General features: G+C 47.0%; 1 protein-coding gene across 9 annotated transcripts in view; it reads right to left on the reverse strand.

Annotated features, from left to right (window-relative positions):
• The window catches only part of SEPTIN6 (septin 6), a 158980-nt gene that overhangs the window by 10800 nt on the left and 125746 nt on the right, over window positions 1–22434 (reverse strand). For all 9 annotated transcript variants that reach the window (XM_061408548.1, XM_061408544.1, XM_061408546.1 and 6 more), the window contains 5 exons: window positions 18978–19164; window positions 16049–16210; window positions 7083–7179; window positions 4862–5030; window positions 1561–1693 (listed from right to left, as the gene is read on the reverse strand). In XM_061408548.1, coding sequence (XP_061264532.1) covers window positions 1561–1693; window positions 4862–5030; window positions 7083–7179; window positions 16049–16210; window positions 18978–19164 — 748 coding nt within the window. The remainder of the gene's footprint in view (window positions 1–1560; window positions 1694–4861; window positions 5031–7082; window positions 7180–16048; window positions 16211–18977; window positions 19165–22434) is intronic.

A 22434-nucleotide genomic window follows, 5' to 3' on the forward strand; every position in this document is an offset into this window, starting at 1 on the left:
TGGGATTTTTTTAGGCAAGAATAATGGAGTGGAGTGCAGGTTGGATCCCTGGGTCAGGAAGATCCCCTGGAGTAGGAAATGACAATCACTCCAATATGCTTGCCTGGAGAATCCCGTGGACAGAGGAGCCTGGTGGGCTACAGTCCATGGGGTCACAAAAGAGTTGGACACAACTGAGTGGCTGAGCACACACACACTGGGGGTGAAGGTGACTAACAAACTGGAATGTGATAACTATACTGAGTAGTAAGAGCAGCTCAAGCATCATTTCAGTATCTTTTGAGGATTCAGGAAGGAATGGAGGGTTCTACAGCCCTCACAGCACACCGTGGAGGAGGCTGGGTGTCCTATAGGTATCTGGGCCTGTCACCAAGTAAGGGGTGGTGGATGACAGACTTGTTGGGTCAGCCAGCTTCCGCTAGTCACTCAGGGTAGGCTGCTGGTAGAAGCTCTGCTGATCAGTGGTGTCCACCTGGCTTTTGCTTACTGGCCTTTCATTCATTCAAAGGATCACCTTACCTCTCTTCCTAAAAGTACGGGGTGATATTTTTCTTTTGAAAAGTGAAACTGAAATGAAGTCAATACTCTTGCCATGGGCTTTGGCAATAACACTGGAGAGTCTTGGCAGATTAAAAGAGGAAGAGACTTGGGAAGTAATTAAGTGCTCCTTTCTTTATGGGTTTCAAGGCCTAGAGAGCTGAAGCAGTTGCTGACATGACCAAAACTGTGGTTGAGGCCAATTAATCTGGCAGCAGTAGGGGAATCAGTAGTGGGACCTTGGAGGCAAGGCAATGGTGTGAGGGCTAACTGCAGTCTATTAGTCATGGCTTAAGTAAAGTCCAGATAGACCATCAAGCCTTAGTTAAAAACTCACTAGAGCTGCACAGATGTTCTTTAGCAGTAGCATAAAGTGGAACGGAATACTCAAGTGGGTGGGGAAACACACCAGCTGTCACTGGCTTAAGATTCAACACGGTACCCAGGACTCCTTGGGACCATCTCTCCCCATGGCCATCAGAGCAGGCAGGATGGGGCAGGACCGCCAAGAAAGTGATCAACTGTCCCGTCTGAGCTATGAACTCCCAGAAAGGGGGGCACAAAAATCAGCCTCCCCCGACCTCGAGGGGCAATGTCAGGTCTCGAGTGTTGAGTGGCACTGCCCAATAGAACTTTCTGCGGTGATGGAAATGTTCAATATCTCATAGCCCCGAGTTGCATGAAGACTGAACATTTAAAATATGGTGAATGCAAATGATAAATAGAGTTTTAAACTTTATTTAATTTCAGTTCATTTAAATAGCTACTATATGGGACAGTGGGGGTCTAGAGAATTAAATAACAAAGAGTGAGAAAATATCCTGGCCTTGGGGACTGAGGGATGGAAAAGACACAGATCTCACAGCCTCTCTGTGCCGACCGAGGCAGGGCTACAGATGCTGTGTCCCATTCCTGCCTGAGGCCCCAAGGTTCCCCCAGCTGCTCTCTTGGGGCAGAAATCCTTGTCTTGCCTAAGTTCAGCCTCCTTTTCCTTCCCACCTAGCATGCCAACCCACATTTTACCTCTTTCTCTGCCTCTTTAAGTTCAGCTTCTTTCTCTTTGACTCTCTGCACAAACATCTGTCTCATCTCCTCTTCTTTTTTCTGGAGCTCCCCTAGGAACTCATTCCTTTTGGCCTCATATGTCTCCTGTAAACTGCGAACACGGTCAGGTTAATTCCCCTGCCTTTGGAATGGCTCTTGTTCAATGAAAAACAGCCCCAATGATCCTCCCTGGGTTCCCCCACCCTCCTTTCCTCAGTTCTTGGAGACATGCAAAAGCAGAAGCACAGAGCTGTGGGCACCTGGCTTTGAACTTGGAGTGACTTGGAACACCTGCTTCTATACCCTGATTCTACAGATAAGGCCCAGAGAAGTGAGGTGACTCGCTCAAGATCACACAGCAAGTTAGAGGCAGAGCTGGGACCGGACGCTGGGTTTCCTCTCATAATCTAGGTCCTTCCATCTGCACTATGCCGCCAGGTCCTGGCTCTGAAACTGACTACATTAATGAATGAGTTCAACAAACACTTGATGAAATTCTACCACATGCTGGACACAGAATTAAGTGATACTATGCTAGTCACTCAATACCTGGAGCCAATAGCCACTGTGCCTGCCATCAAGGAACTCACAGTCAGTGGGAGATGCCTAGGTTATGTCTCCCTGCCCACACCCACTCCCCGGCTGGATTTAGTTTTATAGAAATAGGAGTTAGCCTGGTAAAGAAGAAGAGGGTGGGTGCTCTGAAGAGGGTACCCTGTGGAAAGGAACATGTGGAGAAGGAATGGCATATACCTGGGGTGTCAGGCATGGCCCCATGTGGCTGGAGTAGTGGAAGATAAGGTTCCTGAGAGTGGCAGGAGAGAGCAGGCGTTGGCTGCCATGTTAAGACTTGGGCGTTTTAAGCAGGGCTGACTTGATCCAATTTGAAAATGGGAAAGACCACTCTGGGCATTGCATGAAGGACAGACTTTCCAACAATCAAAGTAAGAAATGATGGGATCTTGGGACCTCCCTGGTGGTCCAGTGGTTAAGAATCTGCCTTCCAATGCAGGGACATGGGTTCAATCCCTGGTTGGGGAACTAAGATCCCACATGCCTTGGGACAACTAAGTTCATAGGCAGCAACTACTAAGGCTGCGTTTTCTAGAGCCTGTGCATCACAACCAGAGAGGAAGCCTCGAGACACAGTGAAGATCCTGCATGCTACAATGAAGACCCGATGCAGTGAAAGAAGGAAAGAAGGGCTCTTAATGTGAAGGCTGGAAGGGAAAGGGAGACCAGTGAGGGAAGCAGAACTCCAAGGACTCGGGAGGAGTCAAAGATGATTCAGGTGAATGGAGAATGAGTATGTTTAAGAGGGAAAGAGATGAATTAAATTTGAGACAGCTTGAGTTTCAGGTACATCCTCTACGGACGGCCAAGTGAAAATATCCAGTAAGCAGTGGGATCACTGGGTTTGAGCTCAAAAGTAACATTTTAACTTGGGAGTGATCTATTTCTTTAGGACTGTGAGAGCAGAAAGAACCAGCCACAAAGAGAAAAGAGAGTGAGAGTAGCAGAAGCCTTCAGAAAGAACACAAAAAGGAAGAAGTTGAATGAAACAAATCTGCCAAAGAGGCTGAGAAAAAGTAAAACAGTGTGAGAGAGGACTCTAACCAGACAGACCAATGCTAGAAAAGCCAACCACAGAGAGAATTTCAGGAAGGAGGCAGTGGGAAGGAATATCAAGCGCTGTGTTGAGATTTTTAACAAAAAGATGGGGGACTTCCCTGGTGGTCCAGTGGTTAAGACTGCTTTCCAATGCAGGGGGTGTGGGTCTGATCCCTGATCAGGGAGGTAAAATCCCACATGCCTCACAGCCAAAAACCAAAACATAAAATAGAAATAATATTGTAACAAATTCAATAAAGACTTTAAAAATGGTCCACATTCAAAAAATTCTTAAAAAAAAAAAAAAGAAGATGGGGCTCAGAGATCACACTGGAATATGTGACTGCTGACCTAGAGGCCTCTGTACTCAGTGGCGTGGTGGAACAGAAGCCAGTAAATACAGAACCATTCTCTCTCCTTCCCATTGCAGCCAAACTCCTTGACAGGGCAGAGGCTGGTGACAAGGAGCAGAGTGAGGGAGAGGTTTTTAGGATAAGAATGTCTGCCCACAAGATGGAAAGGAGCCAGCAGAGAAAGCATGCAGAAGGCAAAGATGTGAGAAACAGAGGTAGTCAGGATGGAGCTGAGGAGGAGAGGAGGGGGCTAGAGGACACCTCTTCCTCCGCAGATGCATATTAAAGCAGTCTGAAGGGTAGAAGGGAGAAAGCTAATGGTACACCCATCAGAGAGACCAACACGTTTTCCTTCAACTCCAGGGGCTCCAGCGATCCCTGTCCATGAAGGGCAGTAAACTTACCCCTCCGGAACCAGACATCCCCAAAGGAATGGCTATTCTATGCCTCCAGGCTGGCTTTCCGCTGTGAACAGGTTTTGTGGGATCTGAGAGGCCATTTGCAGGCCTTCTTATCCCACAAGCAAGCCCTTTACTTGTTTATCAAGGCTTGACATTTCCTGAAATGTTCCAGTACAGGGCACTACATGTGACATGGTAATTTACAACGTGAGGCTTACATCACATATTATGCATACAGATCAGACACTTATTCACATAGCTCCCAACAGCATAGTTATTTGAAAGCGTTTGAAGCAATGCTTTCAAAAACTTTCCTCTTTTCTGAAAGCATCTTAGATTCTGATTTGAGGTGTCAACGATTATTCACATCTGGTGGTCAAAACAAACCTTGCACTTGAACACAAACGCTAAAGGGCAGTAACGAAGAGCTGGAAGTTCATCAACACGTGTGTGGTGACTGCTGCCTGGTCCCACCTGGTTTTGATCATGAGGAGGGGGTTAAAGAACAGACTGGAAACCTGACAGAGCAGCAGGAGCCCAGTGAAGAATGTGGGTCAGCAGGCAAGCACAAACTGCCATGTTGAGGCACAAGGCCCAGGCTCAGGGCTCACAGCTACTATACAAATGCCTGTGGCAGTGAGATCATTGGCCTTGCCCATCCCCTGGCCTCCTCCCCACCCCCATTCTTATAAGCACGGCAGCAGGGCTTACCAAGCCCACCATGCCACAGCATCCCCTGGCAGGTGTGCCAGGGCAGAGAAGGGACAGGCAAATGGAGCTGGTGAGTGACTTAGCCTTCCAGCGCTAGGTCTGGGATCCTGTGTCTCGCCTCCCCTGTGAATTCTCCGGGGCAAGGCCTCCCCACTGCCCCCGGGTGGGCTGAGTTGAGCTGGGCAGGGCTGGTGGGAAAGGTACCTGAAGGGTTTGCTGTCAGGGTCGGTGTCCTTGAAGCCCATCTCCTCCAGCTTACAGCGGCGGTACAGCTCATAGTGCCGGCTGTGGGTCTGCTCTCGGAGATCCTCCATGTTGACTCGGATCAGCATCTCCCGCAGCTTCACAAAGTCACAGTGGGCTTCATTTTCAACTGCATGGCAGGGGTTGAGGTATTGAAAGTCCATTGAAAGGAAGGTCAGAAGAAGCAGAAATGGACAAAACGAGAGGTGAAATGTCTAACGGTGACATCACCTTTTAACCTGTGTATATAGAGCTTGAGATGTTGCCTTCTAGTTGGCTTTTGTACTAAAAAGGCAGATGAAAAATTATAAGAATGACAGTAATGGAAAACAGCAATACCATAAAAGTATCTAAGAAGACATCTGGTAGACATTTAGATTCAACTCAAATTTACCCATCAGACACTCACAGGAATGTTTGCTTCACACGACTTTTAGGACAATGGCAAATGGACATTCAGCCATCTGTCTGATAAGTACTTGCAGAATCTTTGTTCCCAGGATAGTATGAGGCACTGGGAATTCAAACACATGGGGTCTTGCCCATAGGAGCTTCCAGTTTAATGGAAGAACAGATGCAAACACACAAATGTAACACAATGCAAATCACAGGATCCCAGAAAAGGGAGTCCTGAGAACTTCAGGGAGCATGAAGACTTTACTAAAGAGGGGACAGACCCCTAGGATGACTCGTGAAGGAAGACTAGGAATTCAGCAGGCAGATAAGGGACTCATCCTTGCAGGGTCTCACTGAGGTTAGGCAATGTTACAGCTAGAAGTCGCAGGGTTAGGATTCCAATCCAGGTCATCTAAAGGAGAGGCAAAACCTATGACCAGGTATCAAAATCCACAGAATAAGAGTGTAGAACTAGGACATGGCTAGATGGTTGTGACAAGGAGGGATGTGAGCCATGAGTGTGGCCCATTTGGATGGTAGATGCTTCAAAACAGGTGTTTTCAAAAGGTGAATAATGGCCTGATGGCAGCAATGGTGACCAGGACAGAGTGTCTCTGGGCGCGGTTCCACCTTGCTGGAATGGGGGTGTCTGGCCTGACCACATTGGGACGGTGGCATCTGAGATGAACAGGCACAGTTACCCCAGATTCTGTTTCACAGGTCTGGGAGAAGGTCGTGGGGGCCGTGGGGGGCGGTGTCTGGACACGGGATGAGTTTATGGTAAACCAACCACCCTCTCACGTATAGTAACCCTGACTAGTACCAAGGGTACCTTACTGCAGACTGCAAAAGGAATTGTCTCAAGCCTATAGGCAATAGTTTGTTTTTAAATTGCAAAGTAATCATACAAACAAAAGAGTGCTTGAAATGTACAGTTTAAAGGATCAAAAAAAAAAAAGGACACCACTGGATCTATGGCCCAGGTGAAACATTACCAACTCCCTAGACATCCTTTCCTTTTTTTTTGGTAAACTTTGGCCACACTGCAGGATCTTGGTTTGATCTTAGATTGGACCTGCATCCCCTGCTTTGGAAGGCGGGGTCTTAACCACTGGACCACCAGGGAAATCCCCCTTTGTGTCCCTTCCTGATCACATTCATGCCTCTCCTTCCCTGCCACAAGACTTAACCACCATCCTGACTTGGGGGTTTATCCTTCCTTCGTTTCTCTTTATAGTTATACCATTTACGCATGAATTCCTAAAGTTCAGTTTTGTCTTACTTTTGGATTCCATATAAATGGAATCATACAGCTTATATCTGTCTATGATTTACTTAGCTCAATGTGCTGTTTGTGAGATGCATTGCTGTAGATGTACAGTCCATCCATCTTCACTGTTGTATAATATTGCATTATTTGAACATTCTGCAACTCACCCAATCTATTTTTAATGGCTCTGGGTTGTTTCTACCTATTTGCTATCATGAACAACACTGTTGTGGACATTCTTGTATGTCTTGTACACTCAAGTGGTACACCTGCTTTCTCACACTCTCTGTCCTACCTTACTGCAAGTATATTTATTTTTGTTTTAGGAATGCTTTCTCCATTGGAGACAGAGAGCTTGCTCAGTGCAGAGAATCCAGGTATGAAGCCAAAGTTTGCCTGCTGGTGACCCCTAGAGATGCCTGAGGCCCAAGATGAATGAGTAGAAACTGGGGACAAGCAAAGGGACAGATAGAAGGGGACTGCTGAGTGTAGCCCCTCTCCGGGAGATTCACTCACCTTGCACAGTGCCCCAGGGGTACTGCCGAGCTTTCATCATCTTGTTACCTATCTTTAGTTCTTCTGTGCTGCCAATGACAGCAAATGGCAGGTGGGCCTGCAACAGGAGGCAGACAAAAGCTGAGAATTCTGGGTAAAGGCACTGAGTGACCCCAGTCCCGCTGCTGCTCATCGCGAGGGCCTCGGCACCCCCGCCGCAGTGTCCCTCACTGCCGCCACCATCAGGAGGCATTTCATAAGCTCCCAGGCTGTGTAGGGAGAAGAGGCCTACTCCAAGCTTTGCATGTTCAGAAATTCACAATAGAAGGTAACCAGGATATGGCCGAGTGCGTAGGGAACAAAGACAGAAAATAAGCAGAATAATAAGCAGATACACAGATTAGCCAGCTATTCAGTCTTCATGGTTGCTGAGGCGAAGCGCCTTCGGAAGGCAGGTGAGTGGGACACAGAGGGCTATGTGTGGAGAGAGAGTAAAGGAGAATGGAGGGGGCTGGAACCACTGCTCCCTTTCCCCAGAGTATGAGAGCCCAAAGAATAGACACGCACGGAAACCACACTGCTGACTGAGGTGGACGCACCTGGTCTCATACTATCCTGGAGCAAGAGCTTGTCCTGAACTCTCGAGCCTAGAAGTCAAGTCCCCACGTGCCCATCACTGAGCTGAGTTCTGTTTTAGGGGCTTTAAAGGGAAACAAAGGGAGTAGAAAATTCACTCCCTTACCCTCTGGGAGCTTACGATCTGGTTAGCGAAGACTGAATTCCATACCTGAAATCACAGAAGACAGAATATGCCCAAGGGCTCAAGTGTACAGTCTGGCACCCCGCACACAGTAGGTGCTTAATAAATACTCCTTGAATAGCCATGGGAATAGCAGGGGAAAGAAAAGTACAAATGGGGTGTATGGCTTGGTGCTTGAGATAGAGAGGGATAATAAGGCACAAGGCCCAGCTGATGAGGCTGCTTTCATGCATCAGAGAAGAGGCAGGCGCCCCCAGTCATACTGTGAGGCCTGGGACACGCTCACAATGCTCCATTCCACGTGAAGTGCTGAGTCACCACTGGCCAAATGGAACCACTGATTAAATACTGTTTACAAGCCAGGTAGAGCTTTACTCAGAAGGGCTTTACAGAGAAGCAAAAAGTCCACTGAAACAAGCTTTCTTAGCCTGCTTGGACAAACAGGCCTTGATCTCAGATATTTTGACCCACTTGATAGTCAACAAAAGAGTCTGAAATGCAGTACTTAGATGCAATCTCAAAAACAACAGAATGATCTCTGTTCGTTTCCAAGGCAAACCATTCAATATCACAGTAATCCAAGTCTATGCCCCAACCAGTAACGCTGAAGAAGCTGAAGTGGAATGGTTCTATTCTATGAAGACCTACAAGACCTTCTAGAACTAACACCCCCAAAAGATGTCCTTTTCATTATAGGGGACTGGAATGCAAAAAGTAGGAAGTCAAGAAACACCTGGAGTAACAGGCAAATTTGGCCTTGGAGTATGGAATGAAGCAGGGCAAAGGCTAATAGAGTTCTGCCAAGAGAACACACTGGTCATAGTGAACACCCTCTTCCAACAGCACAAGAGAAGACCCTACACATGGACATCACCAGATGGTCAATGCAAAAATCAGATTGATTATATTCTTTGCAGCCAAAGGTGGAGAAGCTCTACACAGTCAGCAAAAACAAGACTGGGAGCTGACTGTGGCTCAGATCATGACCTCCTTATTGCCAAATTCAGACTTAAATTGAAGAAAGAAGGGAAAACCACTAGACCATTCAGGTATGACCTAAATCAAATCCCTTATGACTATACAGTAGAAGTGAGAAATAGATTTAAGGGACTAGATCTGATAGACAGGGTGCCTGATGAACTATGGACGGAGGTTGGTGACACTGTACAGGAGACAGGGAGCAAGACCATCCCCAAGAAAAAGAAATGCAAAAATTGCTGTGAAAAGCAGAGAAGCAAAAAGCGAAGGAGAAAAGGAAAGATATATCCATTTGAATGCAGAGTTCCAAAGAATAGCAAGGAGAGATAAGAAAGCCTTCCTCAGTGATCAATGCAAAGAAATAGAGGAAAACAATAGAATGGGAAAGACTAGAGATCTCTTCAAGAAATTAGATACACCAAGGGAACATTTCATGCAAAGATGGGCTCAATAAAGGACACAAATGGTATCGACCTAACAGAAGCAGAAGATATTAAGAAGAGGTGGCAAGAATACACAGAAGAACTGTACAAAAAAGAGCTTCACGACCCAGATAATCACAATGGTGTGATCACTCACACTCACCTAGAGCCAGACATCCTGGAATGTGAAGTCAAGTGGGCCTTAGGAAGCATCACCACAAACAAAGCTAGTGGAGGTGATGGAATTCCAGTCGAGCTACTTCAAACCCTGAAAGATGATGCTGTGAAAGTGCTGCACTCAATATGCCAGCGAATTTGGAAAACTCAGCAGTGGCCACAGGACTGGAAAGGGTCAGTTTTCATTCTGATCTCAAAGAAAGGCAATGCCAAAGAATGCCCAAACTACCGCACAATTGCACTCATCTCATACACTAGTAAAGTAATGCTCAAAATTCTCCAAGCCAGGTTTCAACAATACGTGAACCGTGAACTTCCAGACGTTCAAGCTCGTTTTAGAAAAGGCAGAGGAACCAAAGACCAAATTGCCAATATCTGCTGGATTGTCAAAAAAGCAAGAGAGTTCCAGAAAAACATCTATTTCTGCTTTACTGCCTATGCCAAAGCCTTTGACTGTGTGGATCACAATAAACTGGAAAATTCTGAAAGAGATGGGAATACCAGAACACCCAACTTGCCTCTTGAGAAACCTGTATGCAGGCCAGGAAGCAACAATTAGAACTGTACATGAAACAACAGGCTGGTTCCAAATAGGAAAAGGAGTACGTCAAGGCTGTATATTGTCACCCTGCTTATTTAACTTATATGCAGAGTACATCATGAGAAACGCTGGGCTGGAGGAAGCACAAGCTGGAATCAAGATTGCCAGGAGAAATATCAATAACCTCAGATATGCAGATGACACCACCCTTATGGCAGAAAGTGAAGAACTAAAGAGCCTCTTGATGAAAGTGAATGAGGAGAGTGAAAAAGTTGGCTTAAAGCTCAACATTCAGAAAACTAAGATCATGGCATCTGGTCCCATCACTTCATGGCAAATAGACTGGGAAATAGTGGCTGACTTTATTTTTTTGGTCTCCAAAATCACTGCAGATGGTGAAATTAAAAGATGCTTACTCCATGGTAGGAAAGTTATGACCAACCCAGACAGCACATTAAAAAGCAGAGACATTACTTTGTCCACAAAGGTCCATCTAGTCAAGGCTATGGTTTTTCCAATGGTCATGTATGGATGTGAGAGTTGGACTATAAAGAAAGCTGAGTGCTGAAGAATTGATGCTTTTGAACTGTGGTGTTGGAGAAGACTCTTGAGAGTCCCTTGGACTGCAAGGGGTTCCAACCAGTCCTAAAGGAGATCAGTCCTGGGTGTTCATTGGAAGGACTGATGTTGAAGCTGAAACTCCAATACTTTGGGCCACCTGATGTGAAGAGCTGACTCATTTGAAAAGACCCTGATGCTGGGAAAGACTGAGGGCAGAGGAGAAGGGGATGACAAAGGATGAGATGATTGGATGGCATCACCGACTCAATGGACATGAGTTTGGGTAAACTCCGGGAGTTGGTGATGGACAGGGAGGCCTGGCGTGCTGCGGTTCATGGGGTCACAAAGAGTCGGACATGACTGAGCAACTGAACTCAACTGAACTGAACTGACGTCCTGCTGTGTGCCAGGCATTAAGAAGAATACAACATTGAAAAAGCTCAGAGCCTAGCCCGGCAGAGCTAGGAGTGGAATACATGTCTCTCTGATTTCAAAGCCCACCCCTGCTGGTCTGCCACTCCCTTTGGGGGTTCGAGCAGCAGATCAGGGGAGCACTCTAAATCCAGGGGTTTAGAGTGAACAGGTGAACTGGCCAGGCAAGGCCAAATTGTAAGAGGCAGTTTAAATCTGACCTCACAGTCAATACTTCCTTTCTGTTCTCCTCTAGCCCTGAACGCCAAGAATGTTCTTCAGAGTGGAAGAACACAGGTGTCAATTGGGAGCTCAGCTCCAGCACATCTGCTAAACCACTCCCCCAACCCCGCTGAGGTGCTGGGCCTTCACCCACTCTCAGTTGCTCTCCGATGATTATCTCAGGTCTTGCCACATCCCACTGCTATGACTGTCCGCAAATAAGGGACAGAGGAAAGAGGGAAAGACAAGGCTATGGATACGCAGAGTGGGCAAGGGGTGGAGGTGGGAAATGTTTTGTCAGTTCTAATAGGGCCATGGAGGGAGGCGTGAAATCCTGGAAACCCTGCCTAAAGGCCGAAGCATCTCTGATCTCAGCCAGCCAGCTTTCAAGGTCAGAAGGGGCGGGGGTTCAATTGGGCACAATTCATCCCCCCTCAGAGACCCAAGACATGCCGGCAGCCTCCAATTAACCCGCAAACACTTTCCAGGAAAAGGCTGCCCCACCTGCAGAAACCTCAAAGCTTCAGTCACTCGAAGGGGCAGCCATGACAGAGGGCTAGACCAGGGGACTGGTGGTGGAGCATTCCCACACATCCTGGGCTCTCAGCTGAAAGTGATGCAGGAGGAGGGTATGTGAAGTGGGAAGTACTTCTCTGGGCTTAAGAGCAAAAGAAGAAAAAAAAAAATCCAGAAGAGAATAAAGGCATTAAAAAAAAAATGTCAGTATTCCCTTGGGTGTGTTATTTTTATCTCCAAAAGACATTTTCAGTTAGCATGACAGGGTCACTTGCTTCCCCCTCCTCTTTAAACTGCCGTCACTTTATCCCTCCCTGCTCTGAAACACACAGTCCCCGCCATGGCAGCTTCAGAGGGCTCCGAGACCTCCCCTGGCACACTCATTTCCAACTGGCATCAAAGTCTGTTCTGATAAGTTTCTGCAAGGATCTCGTTTCCGAGTGCTCCCAGGCAGATTTCATTTGATTCTACAACAGCCTTCCAGGGCAGTTATTATAAGCCCCACTCGTGATTTGGAAAACTGGCGTACAGACAATTGAAAGGACTTGCCCAGGTTCCTACTTCCCATGCCCAAATCTTCCCAAGGAGCAGTGAGGACACCACGCTATAGCTGCCAGCCTTTGCCACCACCCAGGGCGGCAGGTCAGTTCAGCTTTAACCATGAAGGGCAGGAAATCGTGGGGTCGGCTCTGGCCGCCTTGCTGCTGCTCTTGAGAGCCTGGTGGCTCTGACAACTAGAATAGAGTCAAGCAGAGCAGGGAGAAGGTAAACCCTCCAGTCCCCACCCCCTACCCCCCTGGGGCTGGCACTTTGTAGGTGTGGGCCCTGGGAGGAGACTTGAAAGACAGCACTGCTGCTGAAACATGGATGGGTTCCTATGGGAATTCCATGTAATTCTCACTCACCCGAGACCTCAGATGCCCCTGTCTCAGAAAACTCCAACAAGGGATAGTCCCAAGCCTCCTCTTGGGAGTCTGTTCCCACACTCACTATCTTTTTTTTAGAGTGAAAGAAGGCTTATCCAGGGAGGAAATACATTCCGTAGACAGAGTGGGGGCTATCTTGGAAGGCAAGAGAGGCCCAGGGTTATGGGGTTGTAGACAAAGTGATAGGTAAGAAGTGGATTTATTCAGAGAGAGACACACTCCACAAAGTGTGGACCATCGCAGAGGATGAGTGCCCAGACTCACTATCTTTATGGCCTCATATGTCCCTTAAATTCCTCTTGGTCCATTTAAAAGTGTTTGATGAGTCAACCAGCCTGAACTATTCTATTCTGTTTCTAAGACACCCATTCTATTAGGGAGGTTAGATGACCATCCCCCTTAGCCCAGTGAAACACATTGTCAGGACCACTGATTCCTCATCTGATAAGATCTGGAGTGGGCATAGCTTCCTCCCAGGAGGACAGTATTTCCCAGTTGTGGGGCTAGTTACACTGGCCTTCATTCTAGCCTCCTACTGACCACCGAGCAAGAGAACTGTCATTTACCATCTGAGCCATCAGGAAGCCTGAGAGCATTGACTGATCCTCCCAAGTTCACCCTTGGTGGTGACTCACACACAAATATTGCCAACTGTGGAAATGGCACTGCTGCCTCGGGATGGGGGGAGACAGGCTTGTACCTATGGGTCTCCCTGTGACCCTTCTGGCCACCCATATGCTCTCACTGGGCCCAAATGCCTTTGTGGGGGCCAAATCCAAGAGCTCACAGGCAGCCAGCTGACTGAGCCAAGTCGAGTAACTGGGCCTATGCCCTGCTCCCTGGCCGTGGTTTGAACCATTCAAAGAACATTAAATTTGAACAACATAGCAAATTTTGGGCTTCCCGGGTGGTGCTAGTGGTAAAGAACTTGCCTGCCAATGCAGGAGACATAAGAGATGTGGGTTCAATTCCTGGGTTGGAAAGATCCCCTGGTGGAGGGTATGGCAACCCATTCCAGTATTCTTGCCAGGAAAATCCTATGGACAGAGGAGCCTGGCAGGCTACAGTCCAAAGGGTTGCAAAGCGTCGGACACAACTGAAGCGACTTACCACAGCACACCAGAGCAAATTTTAGCACTGAAGTCTGCCACCTTGAGAGCTATCAGAGTATAGGTGGAAAGTGGCATACAGCAAGACCTCTCCCCCTCTCTTTTGAGCACTCTGAGTTGAAATAAGTGTTTTCAGAGCCACCCAGGAGCCAAGAGGGAGGCTAGACCTCTTGACTCTCATTTCCTGCCGTGAAAATCCCGAGTGGGGAACTAAGGGATGACTGAGCAGTCTTCTCCACTTGAGCAAGAGGCTTCTTCCATCCTTCCAATCCAGTTCCCATGACAATTGGCTAGGGTGGCTGAGACTGTGGGGCTGGGGTCAAATCCAGAATTGAGAGGCCAGCATCCATTTCTCCTACCACCCAACCCTGGCTCTCTGATGATGCTGCTTCACAGGCTACAACTTGTCTGGAAGGCCCAGTGTGACACAGTTGCTCCAGGGATAGTCAGGCTAAGCAATTCTCTGTACGTATTTCATAGCACCTACTCCCCCCGCCTTCCCCCATCACAACAAATGTAATACACAGTTTTCACATGCATGCCCCCTCCCTTGCACATGCCCAGTTCAGGCATGCTAGCTGTAAGCCACCCCTGTCTTGAGCTATCTGTCACATACAAAAAAGCCTGGGGGAACGCAAGAGAATGAGTGCTGAGGGATGTTGCAGGGATAACCCCGGATCCACTCAAATAAGGTTTTTCAAAGTGAAGCATTGGCACACTGGGACTATTTATTGTAAAAAAAAAAAAAAAAAAAAAGACCCCAAATCCCTTCACAGGTGAAGCAGCATAGTTGAAGACTACTGCTTCATAGCACGGGAAGTTTCCCACCTTGAGGCCAAGGCTGCCCAGGCTTCAAGCAAGGGCCCAGAGGTAAGCTGAAAGCAGAGCCCAAAATGATGGTCACTCCTGACCCACCACATAGTCAGAGGTTGTTCTGTGTGACACCCTGAGATTGCTGAGGACTCTTCGACCGTATCCATATCCATCCTCAGCCAAGCAAACCACCAGCCTGAAAGCTGCCTAGTGACTCAGGGAATCCATGTTCGGAAGGGATCCATGGGGCCCGATGTTCTGAGGTGAGTAAGAGTTTCCAGACCTCAGTGTGGTGACACCAGATGACGCTTCTCTCTAGGCTCCAGTTTTCTGGAGATAAGGTGCCCCTTCGGGTTTTCTTATCCTAGCAGAACCTAATTTTCATCAAAATGTCCTGGCAGCTGGAGACGATATGCAGTAACCTTATTTTTTTTTTATTTAGTTTTTCAATATTCAGGCCCAGTCAGAGAGGCCACAACTCCACCTCCCATGATCCACACAGTTCTATCCTCCGGCCAGGTTTGTCAAAGATAACCAAGGGCCTCTCATCACAAACGTATCTCTGGTGCGCTGATGGGCAAAAAGGCAGGCAAGACAGTGATTTGCTGCCCCACTAGGTTAATTTGTTGGCTGATTCATAGGAGGTGGTAGCTTATGCGTAATGATGACTTAGGGGGTGGTGGCAGCAGGAAAGTTTTCTAAAAATGGCTTTTATTATAAGGCTTTCCTGCATTTGGCTATATTCAGGCATTATGTCATTAGGAAAAAACTGATGACTCTCAATAGAGAAAAAGAAATCTGTTCCAAAGCAGAGGCTTTCTGCAAGCTATTAGCTGTCTCTTTGAAATCACAACATTGAAGATTTCACAGCAACAGCATCAACACATTGTAAAGAAGCATGAGGAGCCATTTGACTCCCTGCCTCCTTCATTACTCATTCCTCTAGGAGGGGAAATGGGGGAGTGAGAGGAAACATGGCAAGTGGTTGGTTGTTTTTTTCATTTTTTCCCTTCGACTCATTCACACTTAATAAAGCAAAACATAATCATGAAGTTTAAAAATAACATTTCTCTAGTCAACAGAAAAATTGGAGACTACATATCATTTTTCCTCCCGGGGGCAGAGGGCTTGATTATCTGAGTCTCCAAAGCCAGCCAACTTTCTCACACTTGCCTTCTTTTGCTGCATCAACTGTCAAGACATTTTTCTGGTCTGAGACAAAGACTGTTTGCCTTTCTGGCAGTCCCACAGGGGCTGCCTGGCCTAGATGAGACAGGCGTCAAAGAGGAGGGTAGGAGAGGTCAGAATCCCCTGGTCGAACCGATTCCTGGGGTCAACCATTCCCTCCTTCAGTCTCTGGCTATTTATCTCTACATGTCTGAGGAGGGAGGAGCTGTTTGCCTCTAAATTCTTTCTCACAAATACCTGAGACTCAGATAATCGAGTTGATTACACTAAGATGGATGGTGAGGTCTGACTGCTATTTGGCAAAATAATAATCCTAAAGAGCAAATGGCCAGAAAATTGAAGCCCTGTGTGAAGCCCACTCACATTCATGGTTCCGTTGATCTCTGCCACGGACTCATCATCTGTAGGGAATTGGTAGATCTGGACTCCGTTGTTGACAAGCTCGCTGGTGATTTTGATTTTGAACTTGGTTAGCTCACTCTTAGAAATGGCATCTGATTTGGCAATGATGGGGATGATGTTCACCTAGAGAAGGGAAGAGCAAAGGGGCATCATTACTGGAGCTCAGAGTAGGTGACCTAGGACTTCTACCAGCTGCCAGAGGGAGCAGTTCAAACCAATAGCCCAGGCCTGGCCACCTCCATAGCCAAACAGCAGTATAATAAATGACAATGAGTGCTTTCTGTTTGCCGGGCACTGAACAATAAGTGCTTTACATGGATTAACACAATTAACCCTGGCAGAAAACCCTCCCAGAAGGTATTAGTACCACTATTTGACCAAGGACAAACTGAGGCAGAGAGAGGTGAAGTAGCTTGTCCAAGGCCACAGAGCACACACATACTGGAACTGGGATTCAGATCCAAGTTGAACCTCATTTTTCAGTCTGTAGTCTTAACCTGCCAGCTCAGATCCAAATTGATGAGCTGCGTGATATCTTAATATCAAGGTCATTGCTTTGGTGATTTTGAAGCAGAAGGATGACAATTGGGAATCTGAGGTGGACGGAGGGGGGGGGAAGAGGCCACTCCTTTCCAAGAGTCAACTGTCCCAACCCATCTTGTGGGGGCTAGCCCTAAGCCAGGTGAAAGAGACCCATGTGGGAAGTGAGGCAGGGCAGGGCTCCATGAAGATGCATATACGGCCCTCTTTCTGGAGCTAACACTAAGGAACCAGCCCACTGACGTGAAGACCACCCTCTGTTACTGATTTGATCTGTGCTGTGCTTAGTCGATCAGTTGTGTACAACTCTTTGTGACCCTATGGACTGTAGCCCGCCAGGCTCCTCTGCCCATGTGGCTTCTCCAGGGAAGAATACTAGAGTGGGTTGCCATGCCCTCCTCCGGGGGATCTTCCCAACCCAGGGATTAAACCCAGGTCTCCAGCATTGCAGGAGGATTCTTTACTGTCTGAGCCACCAGGGAAGTCCAAGAATACTGGAATGGATAACCTATTCCTTTTCCAGAGGATCTTTCTGACCTAGGAATCGAACTGGGGTCTCTTGCATTGCAGGAGGATTCTTTACCAGCTGAGCTATCAGGGGAGCCCAATTTGATCTGAGACTTAGCCAAAAAGAGCCTCACTATCAGAGTCTCCTGATTAATTTCTGTGTAAAGAAAGCAGAAGCAGATGCCCAATTTTGTACAGATGTAGGAGGAAGGCCTGATGCTGCCCTGAAGTTCAATCTACCTGAACCTTAATCCTTGAAATTCCTCCGAGAAGGGACAAGGCTTTTACTGCTGGAAGGTCAAGCAACTGGAAAGGGATGTGCCTGAGTGAGACAGAGCAGAGCCAAGCTCAAGTTCACACAACAAACACAGCTGGTCCTGCCAGCACACTCCAATGGGCTGGTGTGGATGGTGCTTGGGCCCTGAAAACAGCTCAAGACTTGAAATTTTCCCCTTCTTTGCTCTTTGCCTTTGGAGAGCCTCTCCAGGCTGACGCCGCAGCTTTAGGAGTTGGTCAAAGAAAGACTGGACCTTGGCGGCACCTCCCTTCAGGTCTTTGGGGCATGGAGGTTGAAGCCCTTGGCGAGGTAATGCAGCAGGCAGTCAATTCTTGTCTCTTTTCACCACTCCCCCCATCAGCATGCTGTAAACATAGGCTGAACTTTGCCTACCTAACAGCCCACCTAGCAGGCTGCCTACCACATGGCTCCGTGCTGCCTCATTCAAGACATGCAGGGCATGGTGACGTTTCCTGAGCAGCACGTTACTCGTGGGCGGAGAACTCATTGCTGTGAAAAATGACAAATTGCTCCTCTTTTGATGACAGCTGAAACTGAGTGATTATAGTGAAGGTGCTACTAAACAACCACATTTAAAGATTTCTTTTTTTTTTTTTGTAAAATAAATTCCCTGGAGTTAGAGAGAGCTTGGTCTGCATCCCAGATCCATTACAAGTTGTCTTGAGCAAGCTATGTGACCGTGCCTCAGTTTCCTCATGTGTAAAATGTGAATAATAATAATACTTACCACACAGGATTATTGGATGAATGAAATAAAAACAATGCATATAAAGGACTCATCACAGTGCCAGGTACATATGAGATGTTAAGGGAGGAAATGGACTAGTAATGAGACTTTTTAAAGAATCCCATGGTCAATTATCTTGCACAACTAATAATCCTTTAACATGAAGAATCATTGTCTAATTTATATCTGATGTGGGACTTGCATTTTTCCGTTTATCTTAAAGCGGGATGTGCCTGAATCCCACAGCCATCTTCCTTGGGTGTGGAGGCAATGTAACCTGGCACCACAGAGCCGAGTTCAAATCTAGGCTTTGCCAGGAGCTGGCTCCATGACAATGGGTGTCTCCAAACCTCTTAGAGCCTCAGTTTTCTCTTCTATAAAATAAGAGTAATGATGGTGTTTGCTTTACTGGGTTGTTGTGAGGATTCAATGAGACACTCCACAAGGCACTTTTACAGTGGTGACATACAATAAAGGTTTAACAAATGTTAGCTGCTATGATAAAATTATTATTGATAATAAGAATAATAACTTTTGAAGTCAGCCATCTGTCCTGCATCCACCTTTATTCCCAAGAGGGATCAGGGCAGAAAACAGCTGAGTGCACACTCATGCCCAGTGCTGGGAAAACATCACAAAGCATACGACTCAGGCGCTGGAGCAATTAACACCATCTTTATGGAGGGACAGGGAGTGAAGCGGAGGATGCCAATGCCACAGAACCTCTGCCGGACTCTGGCATCAGTGTGGCACAGGAGACCACCAGGAGAGGTCCAGCAGGCCCCACCTCCCACCCACCCTCGCCCCTGCCTCCTTACCTTACTGTCCAGCTTCTTCATTGTCACTAGGTCCAGAGACTTCAAGGAATGACCCGTGGGGGCGATGAAGTACAAGCAGGCGTGGATGCGAGAATCATGGTAGGTGTGCAGTACCCTGCGGATCTTCAGCTCCTCCTGCAGGTAGGCCTCAAACTGGGCATCGATGAATTCCACGATGGGCTTGTAGCTACAGGGGAGAGTGGGGAAATGGCCAGACCCCTTCAGACACCTGGATTTTGTTAGGTTTCAAAGCTCTTTTTGAAGTGCAAAATACCCCCGGTAATCTGACTCCTCCCACCTGACTGGATTTCAGTGGGCCTCTGCTCCCGTCAGACTAGCCACCTATTTCATCCCCACATAAGCCAACTGTGTGTTCATCAGTGTGCTTTCTCTCTGGAATGAGCACTTCTCTCTTCTCATCCCAATCTTGCCCTCCCAGGCCTCAGGACTCGGATGAATGCCCATCTCCTCCAAAATTCCCCAGTGATGCCAGAAAGCCCTTCTGGGCCTCGCGAGTGTGACAAAGAATTATGCTATTGGATGGTTTACTGATGCTTCACAAGGATTAGTGTCCCCTCAAACAGACTGTGTCCTTGTGAAGGGCAGGGACAGTGAAGGGCCCTTCTCTGCCTCATGGGTTCCAGATGCAGTGTGGAGCCCCCTGGCAGCATCTGTGGATGAGCAGATGGTACCCCAGGCTGGGCTCATGTCTTTGCTTCCTCTGTCTCCCCTGCATCAGCTAATACTCGAGCTGGGTACCCAGGGGTGGTCGGGATGTCTCCTTGACCCACTGCTGGGGAATCTTCCAGAATGCACTGGGTTCTTCTCAATCTTTCTGGGTTTGAGGCTCCCCTAAAATATTTTTCTGTTCTCATTTCCTCTAAGGTCATGATTTTTTTTTTTCTGTGGCCACAGGTCATGCGGGGTCTTAGTTCCCTCACCAGGGACTGAAGCCTCGCCCCCTGCATTAAAGTGCAGAGTCTTAACCACTGGACCGCCAGGGAAGTCCCTAAGGTTGTAACTTTAAAAATTTGAAACTTTGAAAATTTGGTAGAGTCTTACACACACAACCTCAACACGTGTGCACACCTCCCCACCCCCAAGCTCACTGAGTTCCCAGGAACAGAGCTCCTGTGTGGCTCCAAGTCTTGCTAAAGAGTCTTAGCCAAGAGTCAGTCCTCTGTTCTTCTCTGTCCTGGGAAGCTTCTTTCTTCTCTATGGCCCCTACAGCCTCTTTCTGCTCTAACTAGGTCAGCTTAGCCTCCGCCCTGCCTCTGTTCTCATCTCCCTGTCTGTCCGCTGCCTCTCCATCCGGGGCTTCCTCCCTTCAAGCAAGAAGTTTGCTATCTGGCCCAGGGCAGTGGTCCCTAACCATTTTGGCATCAGGGACCGGTTTCATGGAAGACAGTTTTTCCAAGAATGGGGCTGGAGAAGCAGGGGGGCAGGGATGGTTTCAGGATGATTCAAGCGCATTACATTGATTGTACATTTTATTTCTATTAATATTATTATTACATCAGCTCCACCCCAGATCATCTGGCATTAGAATCTGGGAGGTTGGGGACCCTTGCCAGATGGGGAGTCTGCAGACACCACTGCGGGAAGGGAATGTGATGGAAGGAGGAGCTGGGCTCAGCCAGTGCCTCTCAGCTGCAGCAGCCCCCTACCTGAGCCTTTTTGAAAGATTCCCCTAGTAGAGAAGAGAAAAGAGCTTTTTAAAAAAGAAATCACAGAATTCTAGATTCTGAGAGCTACATACAGAGAGAGCCAGGTGCACGGTACCTCTGGAGCTCCAGAGAAAAATCTAAAAATATAGTCCTTTCTTTCTTCCTTTGATCCCTGTGAGCCAAACACTATTCTGAAGGGTAATATCATCAAAGGATCACTTGGTTGCAGGGATCCTTAGAAGGTTCCTGAAGAATTAGTGGGGTTGGGGGGGAATACATCTCTTAGGTTTGTTTAATTAATTTTTGGGTGACTGGCTCATTTGAATGATCTAAAGACAGCACGCCTATATTTTTTCCTCCATTATATAACTTTTTTACTTTATTTTTTGCTCTACAGAAGGGACCCAAGGAGGACACAAAGCAATGCATTTTTAGCTTTTTACCCCCTGCATCTCTAGTGACACACTGGGTCTTTCTGCTAACGCCTCTGGCCGTTAGGGTCTCTGAAGAGAGGCATCGTCAGAGCAGCCAATCCACCCACAGGATCTGGTTCAGTCTAATCCTAAATGGATGACTCATCTTTGTCTTATTCTTTTTTACCCTTTTTCTGACATTTTGATTTTTTAATTTAGTTTTATTGAGACCTAAGTGACATATAGCACTGTATAAGTTTAAGGTATACAGCATAATGATTTGATTTACATACATCATGAAGTGGTTATCACAATAACTCTAGTAAACATCTATCGTCTCACATATGTACAAAATTACAGAAATACAAACAAAATTTCCATTTTGATGAGAATTCAGGATTTACTCTCTTAACTTTCATATATAACATACAGCCATGTTAATTACATTGATCATGCTATAAATTACATCCTTTGTATTTATTTACCTTAGAACTAGAGTCTTATTCATCTTTTTATCCTCAGTGTCCCACATGGTAGCTGGAATATAGTAAGGGTCCCACTCCCGCTCCCAATGGCTCATCTGCCCTCAATGGCCATCTCTCCCATCCCACTTGGTCATGCTCACTGGACTCCAGTCCGTGGTAAACAAAATCTCTTACTCCCATAAGCAACCGTGTCACAAAAATGCTTCCTTCTAAAAAAAAAAAACAAAACTGCTTCCTTCTGAGGGACACCTGGCTCCCCTTCAAAGATTTTGCTTCCTTCATATCCTTATCAACTGGAAATCTCTACATCCCTCATACCCCAAGGCAGCTTTTTTCCAGCCCATTTTCCCTGGCTTACTATGATCTGCTAGAAAACCCAGCTCCAATATATTCTATCCCTCTTTCTCACAACTGTTTATCTTTTACTTTTCAGGGTAGAAATTCCTTTTTATCTTTTGGCCATGCCACATGGCATGTGGGATCTTATTCCCTGACTAGGGATCAAACCCATGCTCCCTGCAATGGAAGCTGGGAGTCTTAACCACTGGACCACCAGGGAAGTCCCTTCAGGGTACCTTAGCCTGGGGTCCACAAACCTTGAAAGGTCTATGGACAGAATCCATAGGATCCATGAACTTCGACAGGAAAAAACACATCTTTTTCTCTAAGCTGTAACTGAAGTTTAGAGTTTCTTCAGGTACAAAAGTAGGTAATGGAAAGGAAACCATAAACAAGACGAAAAGACAAACCCTCAGAACAGGAGAAAATAATTGCAAACAACCCAATCAAAAAACGGGCAGATGACCTAAACAGACATTTCTCCAAAGAAGACATACAAATGGCCAATAAACACATGAAAAAATGCTTAATACCGCTCATTGTTAGAGACATG

This window comes from Bos javanicus, chromosome X, assembly GCF_032452875.1.
Source record: "Bos javanicus breed banteng chromosome X, ARS-OSU_banteng_1.0, whole genome shotgun sequence".
Lineage (NCBI taxonomy): Eukaryota > Metazoa > Chordata > Mammalia > Artiodactyla > Bovidae > Bos > Bos javanicus.